Source organism: Pseudopodoces humilis, chromosome 6 (genome assembly GCF_049639895.1).
Source record: "Pseudopodoces humilis isolate 2021_Gansu_Grassland_sample_001 chromosome 6, ASM4963989v1, whole genome shotgun sequence".
In the NCBI taxonomy this organism is placed as follows: Eukaryota; Metazoa; Chordata; class Aves; order Passeriformes; family Paridae; genus Pseudopodoces; species Pseudopodoces humilis.
Window position 1 is genome coordinate 8,801,775 of NC_142205.1, and position 23,734 is coordinate 8,825,508.

The following is a 23,734-nucleotide window of genomic DNA, read 5'->3' on the forward strand; positions in this document are numbered from 1 at the left end:
GACTCTGGGTTTACCCGCGAGGACGGAGATCCCGGCTTTGCCCACATTGCACTCCGTAGGAAGAGCCGCATTCCTCCTCCTCCGAGCCATTTCAGGGAGCGACGGCGGTGTGCGTGCGACCCGTTGGGCCCCCACCCCAAGCTGATTCTAATAAAGGCTTTAAAACAAGAGAAGAAGGTCTCCTGGCCACAGCTTCATGCTATTTGGATCCTGTCACTCACCAAAGAGCAGAGATCAATGTCTGCTCCTCTTCTTCCCCTCACGAGGAAGTTCTAACTGCAATGAGGTCTCTGTCCTCTCAGTCTCCTCCAGGCTGAACAGACCAAATGCCCTCAGCTGCCCCTCAGACAGTTTCCCCTCAAGGCCCTTCACCACCTTTGTCACCCTCCTTTGGATACCCTCTATTAGTTTAATATCTTCCTTATATTGTGGTGTACAAAATCAGAGAAGCGTTAGATATGAAGTTGCTGGGGTTTGTCCAGTGAGCCTCAGAGGGATCTCTCGAGGGTCTCTAGGAACCCTTGGTGGTCTCCCACACACAGTGTTGTTTTTTGCCCTTGGTATAAAAGCTGCACAGTGTTTCTGAAGGAACTAGATTGGGCTGACTTGGCTCCTTCCAAGGTGCAGTAACAACCACACAGTTCAATTAACTGTTTCTTCTGCATGAGCAGTTTATAACACTCTGGTTTACATGGTGGTGTCCAGTCACTGGTTGGACTTGACGATCTCAAAGATCTTTCCCGACCTAATTGATTCAACGATTCTGAAATTTTGTGAAACGTTCCCAGAAGACGGGGGAGGGGGTGGGGAACACCACCCCAGAAGCTCACACACACTCCAGCTCCAGAGAACACAGCAAAAGCACGGATTGGCTTCGGCCCGCCCCTTTCAGGGTCTGTCAGGGCCGAAGTAACTCGAGGACCAGGAGACCTTTCCCGAGGGGTGGCGAAAGAACCCAGCCGGCCCCGATAACCTCGCATAGGCCCCACGCCCGCGCAGAACTACAACTCCCAGCACACCTCGCGGCAGCAGAGGAGGTGGGGCCGCTCGTCTAGTCGTGATCAGATTGACGTGCGCGTCAGCCACTCGAAGAGCGGAGGGTCGCGGCTCCGCCAATGGTGAGCGCGCGGGGGCGGGCCCTGCCGTGCGCCGCTGCCGGCCGGCTCTGAGGTGAGCGCGGCGGGCCGGGGACTCGGCCGGGGGGAGCGGCGCTAGCGGGTCCGTCCCTCCCGGTCGCCTGAGGGTCCGGGGTGGCAGGTGAGGGAGACGAACGGGAAGGGAAGGGGAAGCGGAAGCAGCCGTTCCAGGCCGCAGTGGGGGGAGCGGAGGAGATGCGGCCGTTCCTGCCGGTGCGCGGGGCTGGGCCGGCGCCGCCCCCGCTCCGGCCTGAGGACGGTGCCCGAGCCCCTTTCCTGGGTGCGGCCCTGTCCGAGGCGCTCCCCCACAGCCCCCGCCGAGAGCTGCGTGGTGGGTCCGCCCTTCCCGGCCCGGCCGGGTGCTCCGGGGCCGGCTCCGCCGCCGCCCGGTTCGCGGGTCGGCCCCGGCGGTTCTGCCGTGCCCTGCCCTAAACCGGCGGGCGGCCGCAGCGCCGAGGTGCGGGCAGGGCTGGGCTACCGCCGGTCCTGTCCCGTCTTCCCTGTTCTCCTCCGGGGCTCGGTGGATGTAGCTGCATGAAGTTGTCGCTGTGCCCTCCCATTTTGTGTGACAGCAGGAGTGGGGGGAATGTTCCTCGCCTACCTCAGCCCGCACCTGCACTTTACAGGATGTGGAAAGAGTCAACTAGTTTTTTTGCTTTCTTCTGTTTTTGGGACTATCGAAAGTGAGTTGTGGCGTCTCTCGCAGAAAGTTGTGCAAGTAAGAGCAATGAGCTTTTCTGGCCAGTATCCATTTTTCTTTTCTGTGTCTGGAATAGGACATACGGCCAATGAAAAGGTTTAGTGTGTTGTTTTGTTCTGTGGGTGGGTTTGGTTGTTTTATTGGATTTCTTGGTTGTTTCTGGAATTGTTTTGGGTTTTTTAGGTTACTCATTAACATGTCGTATTTTTCTGTAGATGTAGCTGCCTGCTTAGAGTAGGCAGACTGGTGTATCTGTTTATATCTGGTTATCTCTCATCTTGACTCTTTCTATGGTGCCTCTCACCAAGGTCTTTAAGTATGGGAAGGTTTTACCTAATTTGGGGAACAGCGACTCAGTTTCTTTTTTCACTAAAGTTGGTGTAGTGCATTTGAGAAAATGAGAGCATCTTTAAAAGTACTGGAAATACAGGATAGGAAGGTTTAAAAGAGTGAAAGATTAGTGTTCTGCATAGTAAAAAAAAAATTGAGACTAGCGCTTTGTGCCTGGTATGTGCATCTTCTAAAGACAAAAATGTCGTTATGCAGATGCATCTTTGATACAGTGTATCTTGTTAGGAGTACAAAAACATCTGTAGTAGAAACGAGATGCGAAGTCTTAAAGGCACAGTGATGTCTTGGACTGGCTACCTAGAGGAGAGGCTATACAGAGTTAGGGAATAAAATGTGTATTTATCAAAGGTGTTTAACAGATACACCTTGGGCAGTGCGAGAGCCTCACAGAGGATACATCCTAAATGGAGGACAGTCAGGAGTTTTTCGGGCAGATCTAAGTTAGGTCTGTTTACATATCAGGGGTTAATTGTCCAGTTACAGCTTCAGGTAATGAAGTCACATTCCCCCAGTTTGCTTCCCCCCCAATTTACTTTTGTTTGTAATTTTTGGGCCTGGGGCTGTGATGATGAGTTGGTTTTCAGGCCTGGAAGGATTGTTTTGTCTGACCAAACTGTTATGAGAGCTTACTAGCACTGTATATGAAGTTCAGAGTTATACACTAACCCAGTACAGGATCTGAAAAATATAAAACTATAACTTAAGGCATCATTCGGATATCCCACTTCAACAAATTCAACATATGATTGTTATACAAATGTGTTGTTAGCTGTGCCTTGCACGTTCCCAGTGTTTGGACTGACATTATTGGTTTCTTTAAGTAGGTACTTCAGTGTATTTGTCATGTTTAGGATGAATATGAACTTAAGTCTTGTCTGTGTTAGTGAGACAGGGAAAATGTCTATCTCTTGCTTCAGACAGTTTCCAGTATTCTAGAGAATTGTTTTGGAGTGGTAATTAAAACATGTTTAATTAGCTCAGCTTGAACTCAGTGAAAATGTTGACTTTTTTGTAGAGGAAAAAACAAGACAAATGATGAATAGCAGTAGTTACCACTCCTAGTGTAAACATTCTTAATTTAAATAGCTTGAGCTTCATTTTTCTCAGGTACAGAGAAAAGTTGGTACTTGTAGTCTTTGAAATGCTATTTGTTCTGAGAGTAGCACTGCTTAGGAGCAATAACTGCATGTGCAGAACTCTGCATATGACAGGAAGGTAAGTGGCCTGGTACTGTACCAAGCTGCAGTGAAGCCATAGAAAGTCTGTTATATTTGGAAGTATTTATTGCCTTGCTAAGTTATCTGCTAAATTTTTACACAAAGAAAAGTTTTTTTAATTTTTAAAAAGTCATAATTTTAGAATTTCGAATTGATGTCTGCATGCATCTTGCTGGAAGTGTCACAGATAACTGCAGCTAAAGCTGTGACTGAAGTCACTGGATGTCTGTGGATTGAGGCGGGGGAGGTTGCTGCTGTAATTTTTTCTATTATCAACTCCTGAGAGTCTTGGTGCTGTCTGGTTTCGTAGTGACTGCTGGAAGAAGGGTGTTATAGGTCTTATCATGAACTTGGGCTGTCCAGTCCTGTGTAACAAACTTGGTTGTTAAGTGGTCCTGCAGTTTTGAATTTTAAGGAATTGTTTGAAATTAGCGTATCTCTTACTATGCAGTGTGTATACCCTGTTCCTGTACATTACTAAACTTGATCTGTGGTGTATTTAAGAAAGTAAACTCTGCTTTGTTTTCAGAATGTTTGGGCAGCTGATGTTCAATGAGGGTTCCCCAAGTAAGCCAATAACATGTGGAAGTCTATAGCCACTCAAAAAAGGTTTGTTCTTACAAAATGAAAATGTTACAGGATCATAAGACTTCTTCCAGAGTCTTAATAATTTCCAGCAGTCTGATTTTCTTAGTAAACAGGACTCTCCTGAGATGAGCCATATTGATTAATCTACCTGATGATTTGAGGTATTTTTTTCAGTGATGAGCTTCCCTGTGGGTATTTATTGCATTGGCAAATCTAAGCTACTACAGTATTTAAAGTGGATAGGATGGTCTGAACATGTCTTCTATTGTGTGTTACTTCAGGTTTCACCATAACTTTAAAATTTAAGTTTGTTGGTTGGTTGGCTTCATTTTTTCTTCTGTTACAGCTCTCCTTTGGCATTTAAGTCACTCATAGCCAAAGAGAATCAGTGCAAGTTTTTGTTTGGAGTCATCACAGCTGAAACCATTGCACTGGGTTGTATTCAGTGTTAAGTCTGAAAAGCACCAGGTCTTGTGAAACCTTCTGGGTATTTTACATGCATACTTATGCTGCCTGATGAATACAGTAGGCTTATTTTTTGCTGTCTTTCAGCAGTGCAGGTATGTCAGTATTGTTGTTCTGAAAGATTCTATTTAAAATCAGTTCTGACAACTTATAATTTAAAATAAGCTTATATAAAGTTTGTTCCTTTATATTTGTCAGGTGTGTGCACTAACTAAGATTTCCCAGCTTTTTAATGTCCAGGTATTTTTTCCACTTCAATATCTGAGGAGAAGCAAGGAAAATGTCTCTTGGCTTTCTTGATGAAAAAAGACTTACAAATAATCTAATGGCCTAACTTCTTAATATACCTCATTTGTTGCTCAGTCCTGTTCATCCTCTTGCTGTGTGCAAAAAACTGGTTTACCTAAGTAATTTTTCATTTCATTTGTAGCTGGTCAGTGAAGATGGTGACTTGTCTTGAAGCAATTATTTTGAAAGAGCAGATATGTAAGGTTTAGGGATGGCTCTCTCCCTTGCCTCCATCCCTCATCCCTTGTGCTATGTCTCCTCCTTCCCCTCCCTCTTCCCCTGGTCTCCTAAAACCTCCAAACCCATGAATAATAGTCATATGGAACTAGGAGCTTGTATAGCACCTAGAAAATATGCTCACAGAACAGTCTCTCTGTTCTTCTGGTTTTTGTTTGGTTGGGTTTTTGTATGCTTGCAGCATTAGGCATGGTCTGGTTTTAAAAGTTCTTGTCTTCTATCCCAGAAACTCAGTAAAGTGAGTAAAATAGGATCTTCCCAAGAAAGCTGATAAGGCTCGCTGAGAAGCTTTCTTTCTTAACAAGTGAAATGAAATCTAGACCTTAAGAACAGTGGGATGTTAAACAGATGGGAAATGTTAAAAGGGAATTCTCATTAGCTGGATGCAAAATGTTATGGAAATGATTGCATGGGTGAGTCCTGCATTGAAGAACCAAGAGACTGAAGTCAGTCTGCCTTCGCTGGTAGCCTGACTCTTAAATATCCCAGGTGACAACATAAGACTATTTCTTATCTACCAGAAAAGCTGAACATGTCAGTTTAGATTTTAAAAAAAAAAGTGGGAGTGAGTGTTACACATAATAGTTCCGAAAATGAGATCTCTTTTGCCCGTGGACTCACTAGGCATTAAGTCTGGCATATGTGGTTCAACTAGGGGGAAAACAAAGGCATGTTGACTTTCATTTTGGTTTTTGTGCCAGTTTTAAAATGATAAAATATGAGAAAATGGATGAGTGATGTACTGTGCTGCTTAAAACCATACATAAATATATCTTTGGGCTTCGTAATAAGTACCAAATTTAGTGTAAGCATTTTTATCAAGCGCATTTTGTTTTAATAATGTCACAGTTCAGTGTTAATGAGTCTCTTAAGAAAGTGATTTAAGAAATGGTGTAAGTTGAAGCAGAAAAAGATCAGTCAGGTTTCCTTTAATTGAAGGCTAGGATTGACTACCAATGCTGTTCCATCCCACTGCACGTTCACACATTTCCCCATCTGGGAGTAGGCTACAGTGTGTGTGCTGTTCTATGTGGCAAAAATCAGTCAGGTCTGGGGACAGTTCAGCAGTTCTTGTTTAACGTAGTGTCCTGGTTTTGGATAAATTTAGGAGGAAACATCCCCTAAAGGGTGTCTCCTCTAACAAGGTTGATTTTAGCAACCCCTCCCCCACAGGTTCCCACAAGTTCAAAAGGAATTCCCTTGGAGAAAGTGAAAAAAACCCTGTTTATTTAACAATTGGATTGCTCACAGGCATGAAAAAAAGAATGAATAATGTTAAATAATAAAACCTCTCACTGCTCTGAGATGGTAGATTCAGAGTCCTTTCTGTAGGTGTGGCTTGTTTCTCTCAGGCATTGGGGTGCATCGTGGTCCCCTCCAGGCTGCTGGGGGCGGGGGGCCAGGCAATGTTCTGTTTCTGACCCGAGAAAATCTGAACAGTTCCAGAAGAAGAAGCCACAGTCCACAGCCACAGGAAAAAAATTTACTGTCTCAGCTCTCTCTCTCTCTCTCTCTCTCTCACCCTGGAGAAAGAAAGTGGAGAGCTGGGAGAAACTGAGAGGCTTATCTCTGTGTTTTTGAACACAGGTGCCAAAATAATTCCACTACTTCTCCCCCTCTCTCTTGGCTCTAACTTGAAGCTACAGGACTCATACCTAAGCACAGAGCAGATATGGATATTGGGATATCTATAGGGGATACAGGACCATACGGTCCCCCAAGACACATAGTTATTACTTTCCTGGTCCCTCCACTGTGTACACTTGTGCCCAGCCCCAGCTCCACACTGTGTGTTGGACAGGTGGTAACTATAACTGTACCACAGCCAGGCTCCAAGATGGGAGCTTCAGTCAGTTACACAGAGCTGTCCTTATGCTTTTCACCTCTCCTCCTTGGCTGGGCATGCGCATGTGCAGGTAACAGAGCAGCTACAGTGAATTCATGTTCTCCTGCACATCAGCAAGTATCTTGAATCTAAAAGTTGTCTGCTTCGCTTGCTTTAAATTCCTCTCAAGCTGTTTGGCTCCCAGCTGTTGGAATCTGGAGATGGGTTGCAGAAGAAAGCTGCTCATCCAGAGTTTAGGTTCTCTGAAGATGGCTGTTTATGACAAAATTCCCACTGATTCCTGCCCACAGACATTGCCTTGAGTATCAATCAGTTGCTTTTCAGCTCATTGTCATTGGGATTGCTTAATATTCTTCGAGTTTGCTGTCAAACTCACTTTTTCAGGTGTTTAGTTCATGGGTGAGAATGAGGCTTCAGGCCCCGCTGCAGGTACTGAACTTGTGGGCTTTCCTCTCCTCTGACTTTGGCAGAAACTGGTGGCTCAGGAATGGGAATCTTGCAGCAGGGGGTGTTGGAGAGTACAAGCATTGCAGGCAGCTAACCTTCTCCCTTCTCTTTGATAGGTTTGGAAGAACAGCAACCTCTGAACTTCAGAAACCTGGAGTTCTTATCAGAGAGCTACGTAAAGGAATCTACAGAAATTATAGCTGTAGCTTCCTTGCCATTACTTTTTTGGTGTTTGTACCACTTTTTCAGTGGTTTTAGATCAAGGAACACTATGAGCACAGTAAGTATTTTGCTACTCAATGCAAACCTGACCCTTGAAACATGTTTTCCATTGTATTTCTGCAAACTGTTTTAGGAGTTTATAGCTAATACACAGGAACATAAGTATATTGAATCTTCATATAAGTTCAGTAAAGATTTTTAATCACTCTAGGTGCTAGCAGTAGTACCAAAATGCTCACGATGTCAGCGAAATCTGATAAATTCTGAACTAGTTTCTCATTTGCAAACCATCATGATAAGCTTTTTCTTGGTGAGGCAGCTGGTAAGAGATCTGTATCTGGGCTGATGTTTTTTCCTTGCTGGAATCAATTCAGGTAAGAATAACCCATACCACCTTTTGGTGAGCATTACAGCTATTCCAGGAGTGTTTTCTGTACCCTTGTGTGCTTTCCTTGGTGTTGCAAAATTGAGGGCTGTGTTAATATTGCTTGCACAGAAAATGCTAATTCTTTGTTCTCTCTTAGACTCAACGGAAGCGCCGTGGAGGAGCAGTTAGTTCTAGGCAAGCTCAAAAAAGAAACAGGCTTATGGCTTCTACTGCTGAAATGGCTTCAGAAGCAGAACCAATAGAACTTGAAGAAAGTGGTAAGCTTTCTTTTGAAGTGATAAGGACAGAAAGTACTTCTGGAGGGTTTGGGTCCAACTGAATATGTGTTTTGCCAGTTTCTAGGCTGTTTACTGGAGAAGAAGGGAGACATGATTTTAGGACGTGCCTAGTATGGCATTGCTAAACAACAAGCCAAGTGAAAATTGGTTTGGTTCGTTACTGAGCTACAGTGCATTCACTGTTAGTGATAGATGAGTTGCACAGGAAAGGTCCTCAAGAGCTGCTCAAACATCTGCATGTTTGTTCAGATGAGATGGGAGTTACAGCAGCTGCCACTATACAGAGTGACAAACTAAATTTGGGAACTCCCAAAGTTTGAAAATAAGGAAAACTTTTTATCATTAATTTTGCACTATCCCTCAAGGGTACATGCACAGCACAGTACTATTATATCCTGTATGATTCATGTTATATTTCTGTGGGATAAACATTCTCCTGTGTCAGATGAATTGTCTGTTGTTGTCATCCAACAACAACATGTGAACCATGTGAGGAGCTTAGCTGCTCTTTTGCATTTCAGCTTGCTGAAAACAGGACTGGAAAAGCTCTCTGTGGATTGCTGAGGGCAAAGCTTGAGTGAAATGTTGGACTCTTTCCTGAAGAGAAGATGGACTGGAGATGGTTGAATCTCAGGCTGTTACACTGTGGCAGGCAATTTACTTCCTCTGCAGTCTCTGACCTTGATTCTAACTTTGTTTTTCAGCTGGTGAAGAAGTAGTAGATCTCACATGTGAATCTTCTGATCCTGTAGTCGTAGACCTAACTCACAATGACTCTGTTGTGGTAAGTAGTGGTAAATATTTAGACACTTGTCTAAATATTGTAGTCAAATTAGTTTTGTTGTGTATTGCCTGATAGAATCTGACTTTAATGGTAAGTTTTAAGTTCAGAGTTGGCTTGTGAGGGCATGAAGATCCTGTATTACAGATAACAAAAAGGTTCTGGAGGTGCACTTGCTGTTAGTGATAGGGTAGTATAAAATAGCTTTTTGCTCCAGAACCTACTTTATATGAATCAGTCATAAGTAGTGTAATATAAAGAGATGCAGTTGATAGGTGAAGTTTTTCTAGATGTATTAAAGGTAGAATTATAGAATTGTTTGGGTTGGAAAGGATCTCTAAGATCATTGAGTCCAGCCATTCACCCAGCACTGCCAAACCCACAACTAAGCCATATCCATAAGCACCACATCTGCATGTCTTGGAAGTAAGTCCAGGGATGGTGACTTCAAGCTGCCCTGGGCAGCCTGTTCCAATGCTTAACAACTCTTGGTGAAGAATTTTTTCTAATAGCCGTATAAGACAATGATTTAAAGAAAAAGCCAAGGGAAAGAAGAGTAAGTATAAGAAGTTCAGATTAATACTCCAAGAAGCCTTTAAAAAATATTATTTTTTTTTCTGCCCTTTTGAAAGCTAGAATAGTCTTTGCTCCAGCTGACAGTGTTGTTTATTCCCTTAGTTTTGGGATGCCACTGCTGCTGTGCCAAGCAGAAACAAGCAACAGGAATAGCATAGGCAGTATTTCTGTCTGGGGTTATTCCTGAGCTTTTGCAAATTAAGGCCTCAAACTTAACAACAAAATCTGCGCTTACCCTGCTCCAGTTCCACCAAGAGCAGGCTGGGGATTTGGTTTCTTCAGCAGCTGGCATAATATGAAGTGTTTATGGACATCACTGCTGAACTGGCCTGTTAGAGGAGAAAAAGGGAAAGAATCACCTAAAACCCTAAAGCATGGAACTAAAATGGGGGAGCAGGGAGGAGTGGATTCAGGTGATTCATAAGTTACCAGTATTTCTACCCCTTTGGAGCAGTGGGGCAGAACCATCAACATCCACATAGTTCTGTACAGTAATGCATTTAATATACTACTTTTAATATTCTTAATCAAAATAAGCCTACCACTCTTAGCTTGTTTTGTTGGAACTGCCATGCCTAGATGCACAACAAAGTCTAATTGTATTTTCTTTTCTCTCCCTTCCCATATGTATTGATGCAAGATTGTTGAAGGTGAGTTGACATTTTAAAATTGATAATGGAATTCTGTTGGGAAGGGTGAGAATTTAACAGAAAAGTTTTGTGGATATGAATGCTTAGCAGAAGATTGTCTAGAAATGAAAGCAAGCTTTGATATATAAAAAGATGTTTTTAGGGATAGTTGTTGCTGAAACAGCTGAGAGAACAAAGGTTTAGTCAGGTTAGAAGGTTTAGAGCAAAGGTTTAGTCAGTTAGAAGGAAGTTTTATGGCTGAAGTCCAGCAGGTTACATGATCTTCAAACAAATCATGTTTGCTACCAAGTAAAAAAGCATAGGCAGACAGAAAGATGTTTTTTACCAAAGCAAAAAGAATTTTCCACTGCAAAGCAAGCTTCAAAGCTTAACATGTAATTACTAACTCAGATGATTAGTTAGTCACTAACATAGTTTGGTAATTTTAGTAGTTTTGATAGGCTATATGTAAATGTAAAAGTATTGTGTATGATGCAGATCGGTTGTTATGTAATAATATGCACAGCAAAAGAAAGAGATATAATGCATTGTAACCAGAACCAAAGGGGCTTCAGGACACAGGGCTTGCCTATAGCCAGCAGCTGTAGGCCGACCCACAACCCTGTGCTGTTACCTAGTCTCTGGAATAAACAGCATTATAAAGAAAAGCCATCTGAAGTCCCCATCTCTCCATCAGCTTTTACAGAATTCTCCTAAATGTAATAATTATTATTATTTTGTTTGCATTTTCCAATGAATTTGAGCAGCATTTATTGAAACTGCGAAAGGCCAAGGACATTGCTAAAGCATCTGGCCAGTGCCTTAGAGAATGAATCCAGTCTCTGTTAGTATCAGAGCTTGTAGAAAGTATCTGAAATAAAATATATCAAAAGCTGCTCTAAATATTTTTTCTTATTTTCTAAAGACAGAATTTCTTTAAGCCCCAAGTTGACCATAAATTTGTTTAGCACTGGAATATTGGTTGTGAATGAAAAGAAAGTCAGAAGTTTTGTTAACCTGTATTGCAGTGAAGGAACTAAAGAAAATTATTTGTGCTCATAGTATTCAGTAGTCTAACATACCTCTAATTTTGCAGTGAGAAGTATTAACTGTTCTTCTGCTTTAGATGTTAAAATAGTTACAGGTCTAAAGAAGTTCATGTTTTACATCTTTCAGACGTGGTTCTGATTACATTATTGGAGATGTATTAGTATGTTGTCAGTTGCTTATCTAGAATGTAATCTGTCCTGTGCTCTGAATGAAGCAAGGGTAAGTGAAAAATGCCTGCATTAAAAGTAGTAGCTGAACACTTAGGCAGGAAGTGGTTTTAATTTTGCAACTTTTTTTGTTGTTTCATTGACTAGTGGCTTGATTATTTCTACATGGATGCTAGAGTTGCAGAGATAAACTTGAGTTCAGTCCTCTCCCTTCCAGAGCATAGCAATTGTTGCAGTTTGTAGCAGTTTCTGTCAGTAAGGATTGGAAGAAGTATCTTTATGGGGGAGATTAATTCACAGGTAGTATAATTACGTGGAATGTGTGACACTGAGGAACTTCAGTATTAAGCTTTAGTTGTTTGTAGGGTGAAGAGAGCAAGTCTTTTTTGTCAGTATGTAGCAGAATATTCACAATGTCTGGACATGTTCAGCCTTAATATTTGGAAATCAGTTTGTTTAAGATTGCTTTTAACCCAGCTGAATAGGATCTATTCTTGCATTTTAAGGATAGTTCTAGGGAGAGAAATAATGGTATAGCTAACTTAACAAAATTAAATTACAGAGAACCAACGACAAAGGAGAAATCTCAGACTAAGAAGCCAGCGACAGTCAGACAGCTGTGTACTCAGTAGTGATGATGAAGATGAAACAAGAGATAATGATGTGTATGTGGCTGATAAAGCACCTCGAGAACTGGGACCACTGGAAGAGGAAACTGCAAGTTCTAAGTATGTATGCCTCATGACCTACCAAACATTGAGTTGAGCTTCTTTTGAGACAAGATTAAGTTGTATTTGTCATCACCTGACTTTCTTTGAAGCCTTCACTTATTCAATTCCCTCTTTTAATGAGTATGACATCCCATTTTGCATGACAGTCAAGTGATACCATTTTCACTTCAGGATGAAAAGCCAGCCCAAAACAGATCTACAGCTTTGTATTTAGTCTTAAAGATGAGTATGGGGTATGGCAAGGAAGTGAGGATTAGTCACAGGCCAGAGCTCATAATATATTGCATTTCCTTTTCCTACAAAACTCCAGTAGCTATGTTACTGGATATAGTAACGTATAAGTATTTTGTACTGGAAGTATAAAATACTTCCGTTGGTGTCCATGAGGTTTGGTATCACAAGACTGGCAGGCAGCAGACTGGCAAATTCTGGTAAAAATACATATGCCTTCCCTGCTTTTTTTACATACTGTGCCAGTTGCTGCCTTTCTCAAAGCAGCTGCTGTCCTTCCCTAGGTATACTTGCAAGGTGATCCTGAAGGTTATGCTCTTATGGTCAATTCTTGTTCTGTCTCATGGGTATGCTTGCACATGGGATGGGAGTCTTTCTGTTTGAGTCAGTAAAGACCCCATTCTGCAGAGAAAGAGTAAATCCTGCTGCAGCGTGTTAGACTAAGGAAATGAAATCTGGTGTCTATGTGACTATGCAGGTTGAAGAGATGCCTTAACTGTTTGGCTTTACATTTTTCAGATTCTGTACTGCATTAGTGTGTAACTTTGAACTCTCTATAGAGTGCTAGTTAGCTTTCTTCCCATTTTGGTCAGACTAAACAATACTTCTGGTCTGGGAGCCAAGGTTACACCATTTGCCTCGGGTCCTGGAAAATGTAAACAAAAATGAATTTGGGGGGAAGCAAACCAGGGAAATGTGATTTCATTACTTGAAACTATAATTGGACAATTACCTCTGATATGCAAATAGACCAAACTTACATCTTTCTGAGAATTTCAGGACTGTTGTCCATCTTGGATGTGGCCTCTGCAAGGCTTTGCACTGCCCAAGGTTTATCCTTTGAAGACCTTTTAATAAATACCTACTTTATTGTTTTAACCTTGTCTAGCCTCTGTTCTAGGTAGCCTCTCCAACCATCAGAAGTACATAAGAATTGTGGTATAAACTTATTTTAAAGTATTTTTGTTGTTTTTGGGGTTTTTTTGTGGAGAGCAGGGTAAATACTGGGTTAAGTAAAGCTGATGTGCTTTGAGCCTTTTGGATTACCGAAAGGCAATGTAGGAGAGAACTTGAGTATGTAGTTTTTGGGTGCCAGGTCATAAATAGGCTACTGAAAAGTCCTATGCTATTCTAATCCATAGTGTGCTTTGCCAGTGGAGTTGTAAATGTTTAAATTTTGGTTGTTAAGTACTTCAGAGAATAAATACCACTAATTGGATCATGTAAGAAAGTAATAGTTTGTTCCTTCAGCCTCCTTTGTTAAAGATTGCACCTTCCTGCTCTGTGTAGATAAGGCTGAAAGAATTCAGTGCTTCAGCATTTGATGATGACAAAAGGGTCCTTCCTGGTGCTGGGGATAGCCAGAGCCATCTGTAGTGTTGTACTCTACATCCTTCTAAGATTATCATCAATTGTGGTTTGTTTCTGAAGTGTTATAGCTGGTGCCTCAAGAATTTGAGGAGTAAAAATGGCAGAATTAGTGGAGTTAAATTCTGTAGGTGAAACTAGGGGTAGATGTTAGTAGTGCTCCCTGCTTGAATTGAAGATAAAGGGATAAAGGCCATCTCATGCTTTCTATCCATGTTTGATTAATAAATAAAAAACTGTGATTCAGTGTGGGTGGTGATGTAAGAAAGCCAAGTGTCTAGGGTAAAGAGTTCTGAAGGTTTCAACTAGAGATTAGTTTGTAAAGAGAAGGGTCAAGAAGCTCATGTTTTTGTTAGCTGATACTACTCAGCACTTGGGCTGGCTCGTGTTCCCTAGGCAGCCATGCTGTGGCTGTTGCTACGTGTGTGTGCAGTACTGCTGTCCTGGAGGCTGAAGGCAGCAGAGGCACGTCTGTAACCACAGCTCAGTAACAGGCACTGAGTCAGTCTTTCTACCTCGGAACTTGAAATTTGGGGTTGAGTATTTCCTCATGTTAGTGTATTCCTGACCTACTTTTTATAAGGAGGAGTCCTTGGAATGTGTATGTTACTGGGCTGTTGCTAAATTAGAGCAGAGGATTTTCGAACTTCTGACAGCCTCTTCCTTTTCTAGTATGACTCGTTTCCAAGGCACAGCTCAGTGCTTTTGTTACAGAGCTGTCATTGATGGCCTGTTGGAGATTAGAGCAAAAGACTGCTGTGAGTTCTTCTGCTAGACCAGGGTGACTGAGTGCATCTTCCCCATAGGGAAAATCTTTCCTTTAGGACAAGGAGACCCAGTCTTGTTATTACATGCCACAAACTGAGCAGTTAAAGATACACAGGAATCTTGAAAAGTAATGCATTATGGCTAGTCGGTGCACTCTGATGGTGACATGACATTTTGTGTGTGGGTAACCCTTGATTGTGCAGTGAAATTAATGGCTGTGTGTTCTTTCTTGCTCTGTTCTCTGTACCACAAGGCCATCTGGTACTGTTAGCTGTCCAATTTGCATGGATGTCTACTCAGAGGTAAGGATCCACATGCTGTCATCCTTTATATTTGGTGTGAGGAAGAAAGGGGCTGAGGGAGAGAGCACAACTCACTTGGCTGGTGTGGGATGTTACAGAGAGCTGGCTTGAAGCACATAGTTTGCTTTGAAGCTCATAGTAGCTTGTCAGTCTAAGTCGCTTGGTGGTGGTGGGGGTAGAGGGAACCCTTGGCAGGATGGCACTAAAAGATCTTCAGGTTCCTTAGTGTTCTAAGAGTAAAGGACAGTTCCATATATTCTAAGTCCTGTTTGTGTGATGGCAGTAAACCAACAAAGTTGAATTCTCTACTTCCAATGCCTGTTGTGGTTTCTTTTCTTCCAGATTGTGCAAAGTGGACGACTGATTGTGTCAACAAAATGTGGCCATGTCTTCTGCAGTCAGTGCCTCCGTGATTCCCTTAGGAATGCCAACTCTTGCCCAACCTGCAGGAAGAAACTCACTCACAGACAATATCATCCCATTTATATATGAGTACTTTTATTTCTCAGGACAGACTCAAATGGATTTTGGGGGAAATGTTATATTTTCAGTGCTCTGAAGATTTAAAGAGCAGCAGGTTGTGCACAAATCCAAATAAAACTTTTTTTTTTTGGAGACCAACTTGAACGTATCTAGACAGCTTTTTTATGGTCCTAGTTACTTCTTGTTATGTTCCTGGTTATCATGCTACATCGATGACGGTGTCTAAGCTACACCAGCAACTTAGACCAGGAAGGAAGCAGTTAATCCATTTCCTTCTACTTTTTTTAGTGCTTCAATGAGGGAGTTTGAATATTTTGTTCTTTCTTGTAAATTATTCCTACCTTCACATACAGGTATGGAATAGTTTCCTTTCAGAAGACAGATCAGCCATTTACAGTTTCATTACACCGTTTTTTTTTCATCCTGTAAGAAGCTCCAGAGACTTGCATTCTTGAATATTATTGCCCAGGTAGAGTGTTCTGTACTGATGGGTTGCTTTTTCATAAATCAGTCTTAAATTGACAATAAAGGTTATGCAATAAAGTAACCTGCTGTTAACCAGCAGTCATGTATTTTGGACAGAAGATTTGAACATGCAGATGTTTTTATGAACTCCATGAGATCCCAAGTACATAGACACATTGCAGCATGTACAATATGAACATAATTCCTTAATTGTTTTAACTGCCAGTAATTCCTGTATTTTAATCCAAACACTGAATTTATTTTCTAACACGATGAGATGCTCTCTTGGGTTTAATTGTGGTGTAACACTCTCTCCTAATAACTATCAAGAATACAGTCTTCTCTAGGCTTCCTAGTGATGAACAAGAAGAAAATTCATCTGTATGCTGAATACCAAACTACCTGCAGATCATCTTACTGTATCAGCTGTTCCTGGTGTAATGCTTTAAGTTCAGTGTGTTCACTTTGCTGTTCTCAGTGGTTACACTGACACCTGACTGGATGTAGCCTGGTGAATAGGATTGAAAATTAAATAACTGTACTGCCGTTATTGAGTGGAGGCTTTAAAAAGCGTTTGGTAGCAATGTTGGCAGCTTGTTAGAGAAAAGTTTCATCTCCCTTTGCTCTGAGGGTTGTCCAGTTTTCTTTAAATGCAGTTTTAATAACAAAGTCAGATATCCTAGGAAAGACAATTCCTCTAGTTGAGAAGGCAGGAATACACCAGTTTATGCACTCTTACCCAGTCACTTTTTCCCCAGGACTGAGTTCTAAATGTCTGTTTTAAACTTACAGCTAAAATGTCCAAGCTGATGTGGAATCCAGGGTGCGCTGATACAAACAGGCTGATGTAGACAAGAAAATTAAAATCAGTGGTTTATGATCTACAGCTGTGGTAGGTGCATCTATGAAAAACTCCAGAATTAAACTTGGCCATCTCTTGGCAGTTGGTTGCTTATATAAACCATTATGAGAACCATTCTGTGCCCTGGTGCAGCACAATTGAAGGATGTGTTTAGTTAATGTTGATAACACACGTGTCTTTGCTAACCTTGGGATCTGTAGGAAGCCTTTAATTAAAGAAGCTCTTCTAAATTAGCTGTCTCCAGCTGCCTTGCAACCCAAAGTAGACTTTTTTTTTAATTTAATTAGGATATTTCTGAATATAGTAATAGGGAATTTTGTTACATGAAGGCTGTCTCAAGAAATGCAGTACTTTCCCCACACTGGTTTGGACTGGCTTTGGTACAGTGCTGTTAGCAGGAATATGCAGTTTCTGTGTTGTGGCAATAGGGTGATTCCTACAGAGTTACACACAGGTACTTGCTGTGTGCTCCCATGGGTAAGATAAATTACAACCAAGGACTGTGGCTATCTCAGAATACTGTGGTGCCAGTGATGGCTACATTTGTGTCCCAAAAAGCACAGAGTTGATGCTTAAAGTATAATTGTGTGAAGCGTAGCAGCCCAACATTAAAAACTGTATAGACCCATAAGGGTCACAGAAGTTTGTCCCAGTGGCTTAACAAAGAAGCAGTAAATTATGTCTGGTTTTCCTGGGGTGGCTGCTGTGTGAAAGCAATGATCAGAAGAGGATTTAAGGGATTACTACTGAGGATAAGGATGAGTCACTTAACCGTGCATCTTTCACAGTCTACTAGCCATAGCCTAAATGATTTTGCACAACTTCCTCCATGTAAATACCACTTTAGAGTTAGTGTCTCAATAAATAGATCTAATTGAAATTTGGATATCATAAGCTATAACAAAAAGTTTTTAGCTTTTGTGTACCCTGTGAAGTGCCACAAATTTTGTGCATCTCAAAACAGTATGTCTCAGTACATGGGAAAAAAATTGGAAATTCCTTACATGTTTTTTTTCTTCAAGGGAAAAAGTCTGATGTATTTCAGTTCCAGCAATATTTCACATTGACAAGAACTCATAGAAAATGAAAAAAATCTTTATATTACGTAGATGTCTGTCTTGTTGTATATAGTTAAATTTTTCCTGTATTTAATTGTATTCAAGTCTGTCTGCCTATCTATGTTGAACTCTGCTAGTAGGCAGAGGGTTCTCTTAACAGGTGAAAATAAAACAATTGGATTGATCAATCACAAGTGCTTATTCTTTTCATCGCACTGGAGTCACTGATTTGAGGCGAAATAATCCTGAAGGCCAAAGCCTTTCAGATGCTGGGACCAGTGTGGTTTGTGTGGGGCAAAGGAGAAAGGCACTGCCCCGGACAAGAGGGGTGTGGGGATGAGAGGGTGAAGCCCTGCTCGGGGTGGGGGCAGTGGGGCGATGCAGAGGTGGGCTTGTGAGCGGGGAGGGGCTGGTAGCCAGTGCCAGAGAGAGAGCAGTGCAGGGGCTGGAGGGTGTTGGGCACCTGGGTGTGCCATTGCCTGCTGCATGTGGAGCAGCCACTGGAGAGAGGGCAAGGCTGAGGAGAGAGCTGGGGTAGTTTCAAAGCTGCAATGAAACTCACTTGATTTCTTCTCCAAACAAACTAAAGAGATGCTGTTTCCTGAAGGTCTTGGCTTATCCCTCTTAGCTGCTTTTATTGTATTCTGTATGTTTTTACTCTTTATATTATACACATATGGAGTAGCTGCCTTTCCAAAAGCTGATGAGTAATTTGCTATTCCATTATACTTTTGTCTTTATTCTAAAACAAACTTAGTTTTTTTTTTCTTTCTGCTGTGCTATCTTTGCCTTATTACAGTACGTTCTGTAATAATGGATCTTTTTTTACAGGACTAAAGTGACAACCTCCATCATGCAACAATGTAGCCTGCTGTTCAAGGCTGTCAGATGTTATAAATAGAGGGCTGTGTGGACAGGAAGACTTGTTATGGGGAGTCCTTGCTGCTCCAGTGAAGCCCTTGATCTGCTTCTGGTGGAATATTGGATCCATCAGATCCATGCTCTGATTTGCAGCTAGATTTGGCACTTTGGGTGGATGAAGCATGCAGCAACTGCAGAAGGATGTTCTCACTTGGGGTTTGATTCTGTATCACGTTTTTGGAAAGCAGAAGGGGTGGGTATGAAACATAAACCAGTTAGAAAACCAGGTCGAGGGCAGAGCAGCCCTGGTCTGAGGAGCTAAGTATGAATCACGGTCCAGTGGCTGGGCTGAAGTTGTAATCTGGGTAATGTTTGCAGTGCTGCAGTGGCTGAAGTGCAGGCTCAGATTGGGAGGATGGTCCTGGGGGCTAGAGTGGAGACCACGGCTGTGGACTGGGGACCAGTGCAGGAGCATCATGAGCTGGAAACTGGAACCACAGGGGGACGTGTACAGATGAGTTTGCAGCTTTTTTGTGTGTGAGCGGACAGTTGGCAAAGGGGAATTGACAAGGGTAAGTGCTGGTGTATGGCAGGTGAAACACATTAGTAGGGCTATAGCTGCATTCTCTGCAGAGCTCAAACCTCAATTTGCCTGGATTAGGATGGTGGCACACAGGTCTGGGGCAATGCTGACAGGTGACACGATGCCATCTATGAAGATTTTAACTGTAGAGATGTGTGCTTGCACTGTGTCTGATCTACACTTGATGGCAGTGAATGCTAATTTGATATGTTCTGTTAAAATCTATTTTACTCTTTATGTCAAGAGCATGCAGTTGAGCCCTTGGGCTTCTGAGGATGGTTTAATCTCCGCGTACTTTGTCTTTTTATGTCAATGTTGCCTGATGATGTAAAATCCAGCTTGGTTTTTTGTGTTTCATCTAAAGACCAAATTCATTGTTGTTTCTACAGTTGACTTAGGGCCTGCAAACAATGAGGTGCTTTAGAGGTGCTTCACATTCTTTCTGTAATTGTAAATCCTCCTACAGTTTTTCTTTGAGGGTTCTGGGAAGGTAAAAGGAACGGGAATATCTGGTCTGGAGCTTCCCAGAGGAGAGGATTGCCATCTCTGTCAAGGAGAGTTGTTGGTGCAATGTCCAAATGCAGTCCAAGAGTCTGTCATGTCCTGTCAGAGAGAGGTCCCACCCATGTTAGTGGTGCAGGATGAATGCACAGGTGATGTGATATATTCAGGTTTTGTTAGGAATAAGATGGAGGTCTCAAAGACTATTTCAAAAATATTTTGAATGGTTGCCACATCTTTCACTCAGTAAAGCTGTTGATTATACCAGTAATGTAAACCTGAAGGCCTTACTTCCCTCTACTAACTCTGCTACCCACAGATTGCAGGTTCAGACTTAATATATTTTTATTTTCCATAGTAGATGTTACCTTGAGGTTTCAGGTATGCAGTTAAAAGCAGATAATTAGGAATGAAAATGGGAATGGAGAACTGCTTATTTCTAATCGTGCTCCCTGCCTCATATTTCATAAAGAAGATATCAGCATCAAAAGTTTTACACAGAAAAATAACAGGTTATTATATTGATTTAATTGTTGTAGCGGTAAAGGGCTTAATGGTCATTGAAGAGTGTCTGTATAAGCACTTGCAGATGTCAATTTTAAGCACATTCAAATTCTTTTTACAGGAACTCTTTTTACAGGGGGTATACTAAATGTATTCATACATAGTGAGGGATTTTGCTTGTTTCCTGGGGAAAGAGAAGGGCCTCTGCTTTCTCTAGCAGTAGTTTATCCCACTTAGTGCCTTATGGGATGGGATAGATAGAGCAGCATTATTTTTTTATGTAAACTTCTGTGTAGCTCTTTCTGCCTATATTTGCAGCATCATCACAAGTGGGCAATTCATAATCAGTGTGATTAAAAGCACATATATTGCAGTGGAAAGGAGCATGAAAGTTAGTCATTAAGATTCTACTGCAAGGAGGTGATGTGCTATGGCTTCTTTCCTTTGCCATAAGTTCCTCCATAAATCTAATTTCAAGCCTTGCTCAGTAGAGGAAGGGTATGAAGCTGTGGCTGTTTCCATGACCAGTATTACAACACCATTTCCCCAAATCATTTATGAGTTGCCACAAAGATTGAAGCATATTTTTAACTAATTCAGAAATAAAAATTTTAGACATGGATCATGCATATATTTGTGCCTTCATTCTTGCTGGATTGCAGACAAATGAATTTTAAAAATAGCCTGGGGTGAAGGTTTAAGTCATTCGTTTTACAAGGCTCTTTAAAAGCTTCTTTTCTAACCTGCCAAATTATAGGATGGTTATAATTTGTTTAAGTCTTTCAACATTTAAGGAAATGCCTGCTGCATATTGAAGCATTAACACCCCTTAGCTGAGCAAATTGAGCGCGGGGCTGCAGGAGCAGCCAGGACTCCGCTGGGAAGGGAGCTGCCTGCTAACCGTGAGGCCTCATGAATTGCAAAGAGCTAATTAGAAGAAATGCTCACAAGAGACTGATTTTCTGACACTTCTGCCTAAAAAATAGTTGAAGTGCTTTGGGCATTCCAAGGGTTCTTTCTCTGTACAGACAGTTTGTTTGACTTGCTGTCAGTGTTCCTTTTATTTTTGTCTTTTCCAACCTCTCTATCTGAAGGCAGGGAGCACTGCATGGAACAGTGCTGCTCAGCCACTGCCACCATCATTCAGAACGAAAGAGGACTTCCAGCTGGAGCTGCTTGGTCCCTGAAATTGATTTTTTGATTATTAATTTTATTATTCATTTTGTTATTAATTTTATTTGATCAGCAAAAATCAGCCAGTTCCATAAACTTCTACAGCCATCTGCAGGAGCTGCAAGTTGTCCCCCAAAGCTGTTTCCAGAGGGGAGCAGAGACAAGCCATTCAAGCAGTGCTGGAGGCTAGGGATTTAATAAAGGCCACCAGGTTTCCAGGCATGAAGTCAGGCAGGGCCTTCATTTTGGAGCCTCCTTCCTGAGAAAGCAGAGCTGTTATTTGCCATGTGTTCAGGGATGCCAAGACTTGACGCCCAATTTTGCTGGATTTGCTACCACTCCCTCTGGCAGCAATGGGGTTTCACTGAGCCACAGCAGGGCATCTCTTCTCATCTGAAGAGATGAATGAAATAATTGTCATGTACACAGCAGCTCCTTGGAAATGCAAGGGAAGCAGAAAGGGTTTGCTACTAAAAAATGGACAGGAAAGCTGTGTATACTCTTGTTACACTTCAGTATTGCTACCTAGATATTTTATAGGATTATATTGATTTTAATCTTGTTTTGTATCTTTTAGGATGCCTGGAAAAAGCTTTTTGGACATTATTTTGAAAACAAATGTTTATGTATTTATCCATCTTACACACTGATTTTACAGCTGAATTTGCAATGCTTGGATATTCTGAACAAGAGACTGTCAACTCTAACCTCCTCAGTCATCCCTCTGGGCTTCCACATCTGAAATTGCAAACACCTACAAGACTGTACCCTTAATATCTGAAACATCCCTTGGGTAAGGTGTGTTTATAGGCTGGGAAATACCTTGTGGTCGTGGACTTGTGCCCTGCATCCCTAATTCCCTGCCATAGTGATGCCTAGACAGAATCATGGCAAGCCAGACCAGGACACAAGGCAGTTCACTAGGATAGAAAACACTTTGGTTCAGGTTAGGTCCAACACACAGGAAGAGTTTGAGGCTGTTGCTAGGACACACGTGGTGTTTGACAGCTCAGCTTTGGCTGGTTCCTGGACAGGCAGGAGCTCGCCTCCCCAAACCGAGTGATGATGCTCCTACCTGGTGCTGCAGCCAAGATCCCATGGGAGAGACCATCCAGCACTGACATTCCTGGAGTAACTTAGAAGCTGCACCCCTGCTGCCAGATTTCTTTTGGAAAAGGGTTCTAGGTGGGAACATGTGGGAAATGTCCTCTCAGATGCACCAACCTCCAAGACCGGAGGAAGTGACAGCACATGGGAAACTTGGGTTTATGCCAGTCCTTTGTGTGGGGTTCTGTGCCATGTCTGCCTGATTTCTGGTTGTGGGATTAATCAAAACTTACAAATAGGATAAAACCAAGATGAGGAAATACAATGTTGGCTGGTACTGCACCATCTTGGTCTGGGCACACACCCTGACAGAGGTCTGGGATAAGTGTTTCTAGCCAAGTCCAAAGCATATTGTGCATGTAGATCACCATTACCTTTATTCTTATGGTATAGTGCCAGCTTGCAAGGAACCCTGATCCAGCCTTTCTTGGCAAAAGCATAGTCTAGACAAGATGGCCTAGCACTCTGTCCAGCTGAATCTTAAAAATGTTGAGTACTGGGGAAGTCCACCACATCCCTGGGGAGTTTATCCCCGTGACTGACTGCTCTCTCTGTGAAAAAAATTTTCCTCTTTTGTCCAATCTCACCAGAAGAAACTCATACCCATTACCTCCCCTCTTTTCCATGTGACTCTTTGTAAAAAGGAAGTCTCCATCTTCTTTGTAGCCACCCTTTAAATACTGGGACATGGCAATAAAGTGTCCCCTAAGCCTTCTTTTCCCAAGGCCATACAAACCCAGTTCTCCCAGCATTTTCTGTTATGGCTGGCTTCCCAATTCTCTAAACTTTCTGACCCTTCTCTGAACCCTCTCCAGCCTGTCCACATCTTTTTTGCATAGTGGGGACCAAAACTGAACATTGTATTCCAGATGTGGCCTGACAAGTGGGATAATGACATATTTATCTTTGCTGGTGATGCCCTTGTTGATGCAACCCAGAATCCTGCTGGCTTTCTTTTTATATTGTATTGAAATATTGTTGGAGTGCTGAGTTGCAGATTTTGTTCATTAAACAACGGTAATGAAAATTATTAAAAATTAATGTCTTTCTAACTAGTCTATTTTTGCTTTATGCTTTCAGTAATTTGAAGAAATTAGTGGTGAATAGCAAATTTTGTCAGTGCTATGAATAATTATACCTGCAATTATTAAACACTTGTTATTAAAGTTGATGAGGAAGCTGGCAGTTCCTGTTTCAACTGCATACTGTTAATACTAAGGAAGCCAAGAGAAAAACAATGGAGATGATTAGGGATCTTGGTGGGACATATTGAAGAAATCTGACTTTTATTCAGCCTAACAAGGGAACTGTTAGGCAGGATTTAACACAAGTATTTAGTATATTGAAATTTATTGCAGTGACAGGCCCCGT

General features: G+C 41.9%; 1 protein-coding gene across 5 annotated transcripts; it reads left to right on the plus strand.

Moving 5' to 3' along the window:
• Positions 1–1,152: 1,152 nt before the first annotated feature.
• Positions 1,153–17,828, plus strand: RNF4 (ring finger protein 4). Of its 5 annotated transcripts, none has more exons than XM_005517888.3 (8): positions 1,153–1,170; positions 7,392–7,555; positions 8,022–8,142; positions 8,868–8,947; positions 10,161–10,170; positions 11,929–12,094; positions 14,718–14,766; positions 15,109–17,828. In XM_005517888.3, the coding sequence occupies exons 2-8, from the start codon at positions 7,547–7,549 to the stop codon at positions 15,256–15,258; spliced, it is 585 nt and encodes a 194-aa protein (XP_005517945.1). In that variant the 5' UTR covers positions 1,153–1,170; positions 7,392–7,546; the 3' UTR covers positions 15,259–17,828. The 5 variants fall into 5 exon arrangements, with proteins under 5 accessions (XP_005517945.1, XP_014118664.1, XP_014118667.1 ...); XM_014263189.2 differs by having other exon boundaries at positions 1,157–1,257; XM_014263192.2 differs by lacking the exon at positions 1,153–1,170 and adding an exon at positions 1,200–1,218.
• The last annotated feature ends 5,906 nt before the right edge of the window (positions 17,829–23,734 follow it).

What these genes read in the sequence shown, in the direction of transcription:
- RNF4 (XM_014263188.2), top strand. Translation starts at nt 1,723, where the DNA reads ATGTTCCTCGCCTACCTCAGCCCGCACCTGCACTTTACAGGATGTGGA. An exon ending in GAGGAAACTGCAAGTTCTAA is followed by an intron (nt 12,095 to 14,717) that starts GTATGTATGCCT and finishes CTGTACCACAAG; the next exon opens with GCCATCTGGTACTGTTAGCT. An exon ending in GCATGGATGTCTACTCAGAG is followed by an intron (nt 14,767 to 15,108) that starts GTAAGGATCCAC and finishes CTTTTCTTCCAG; the next exon opens with ATTGTGCAAAGTGGACGACT.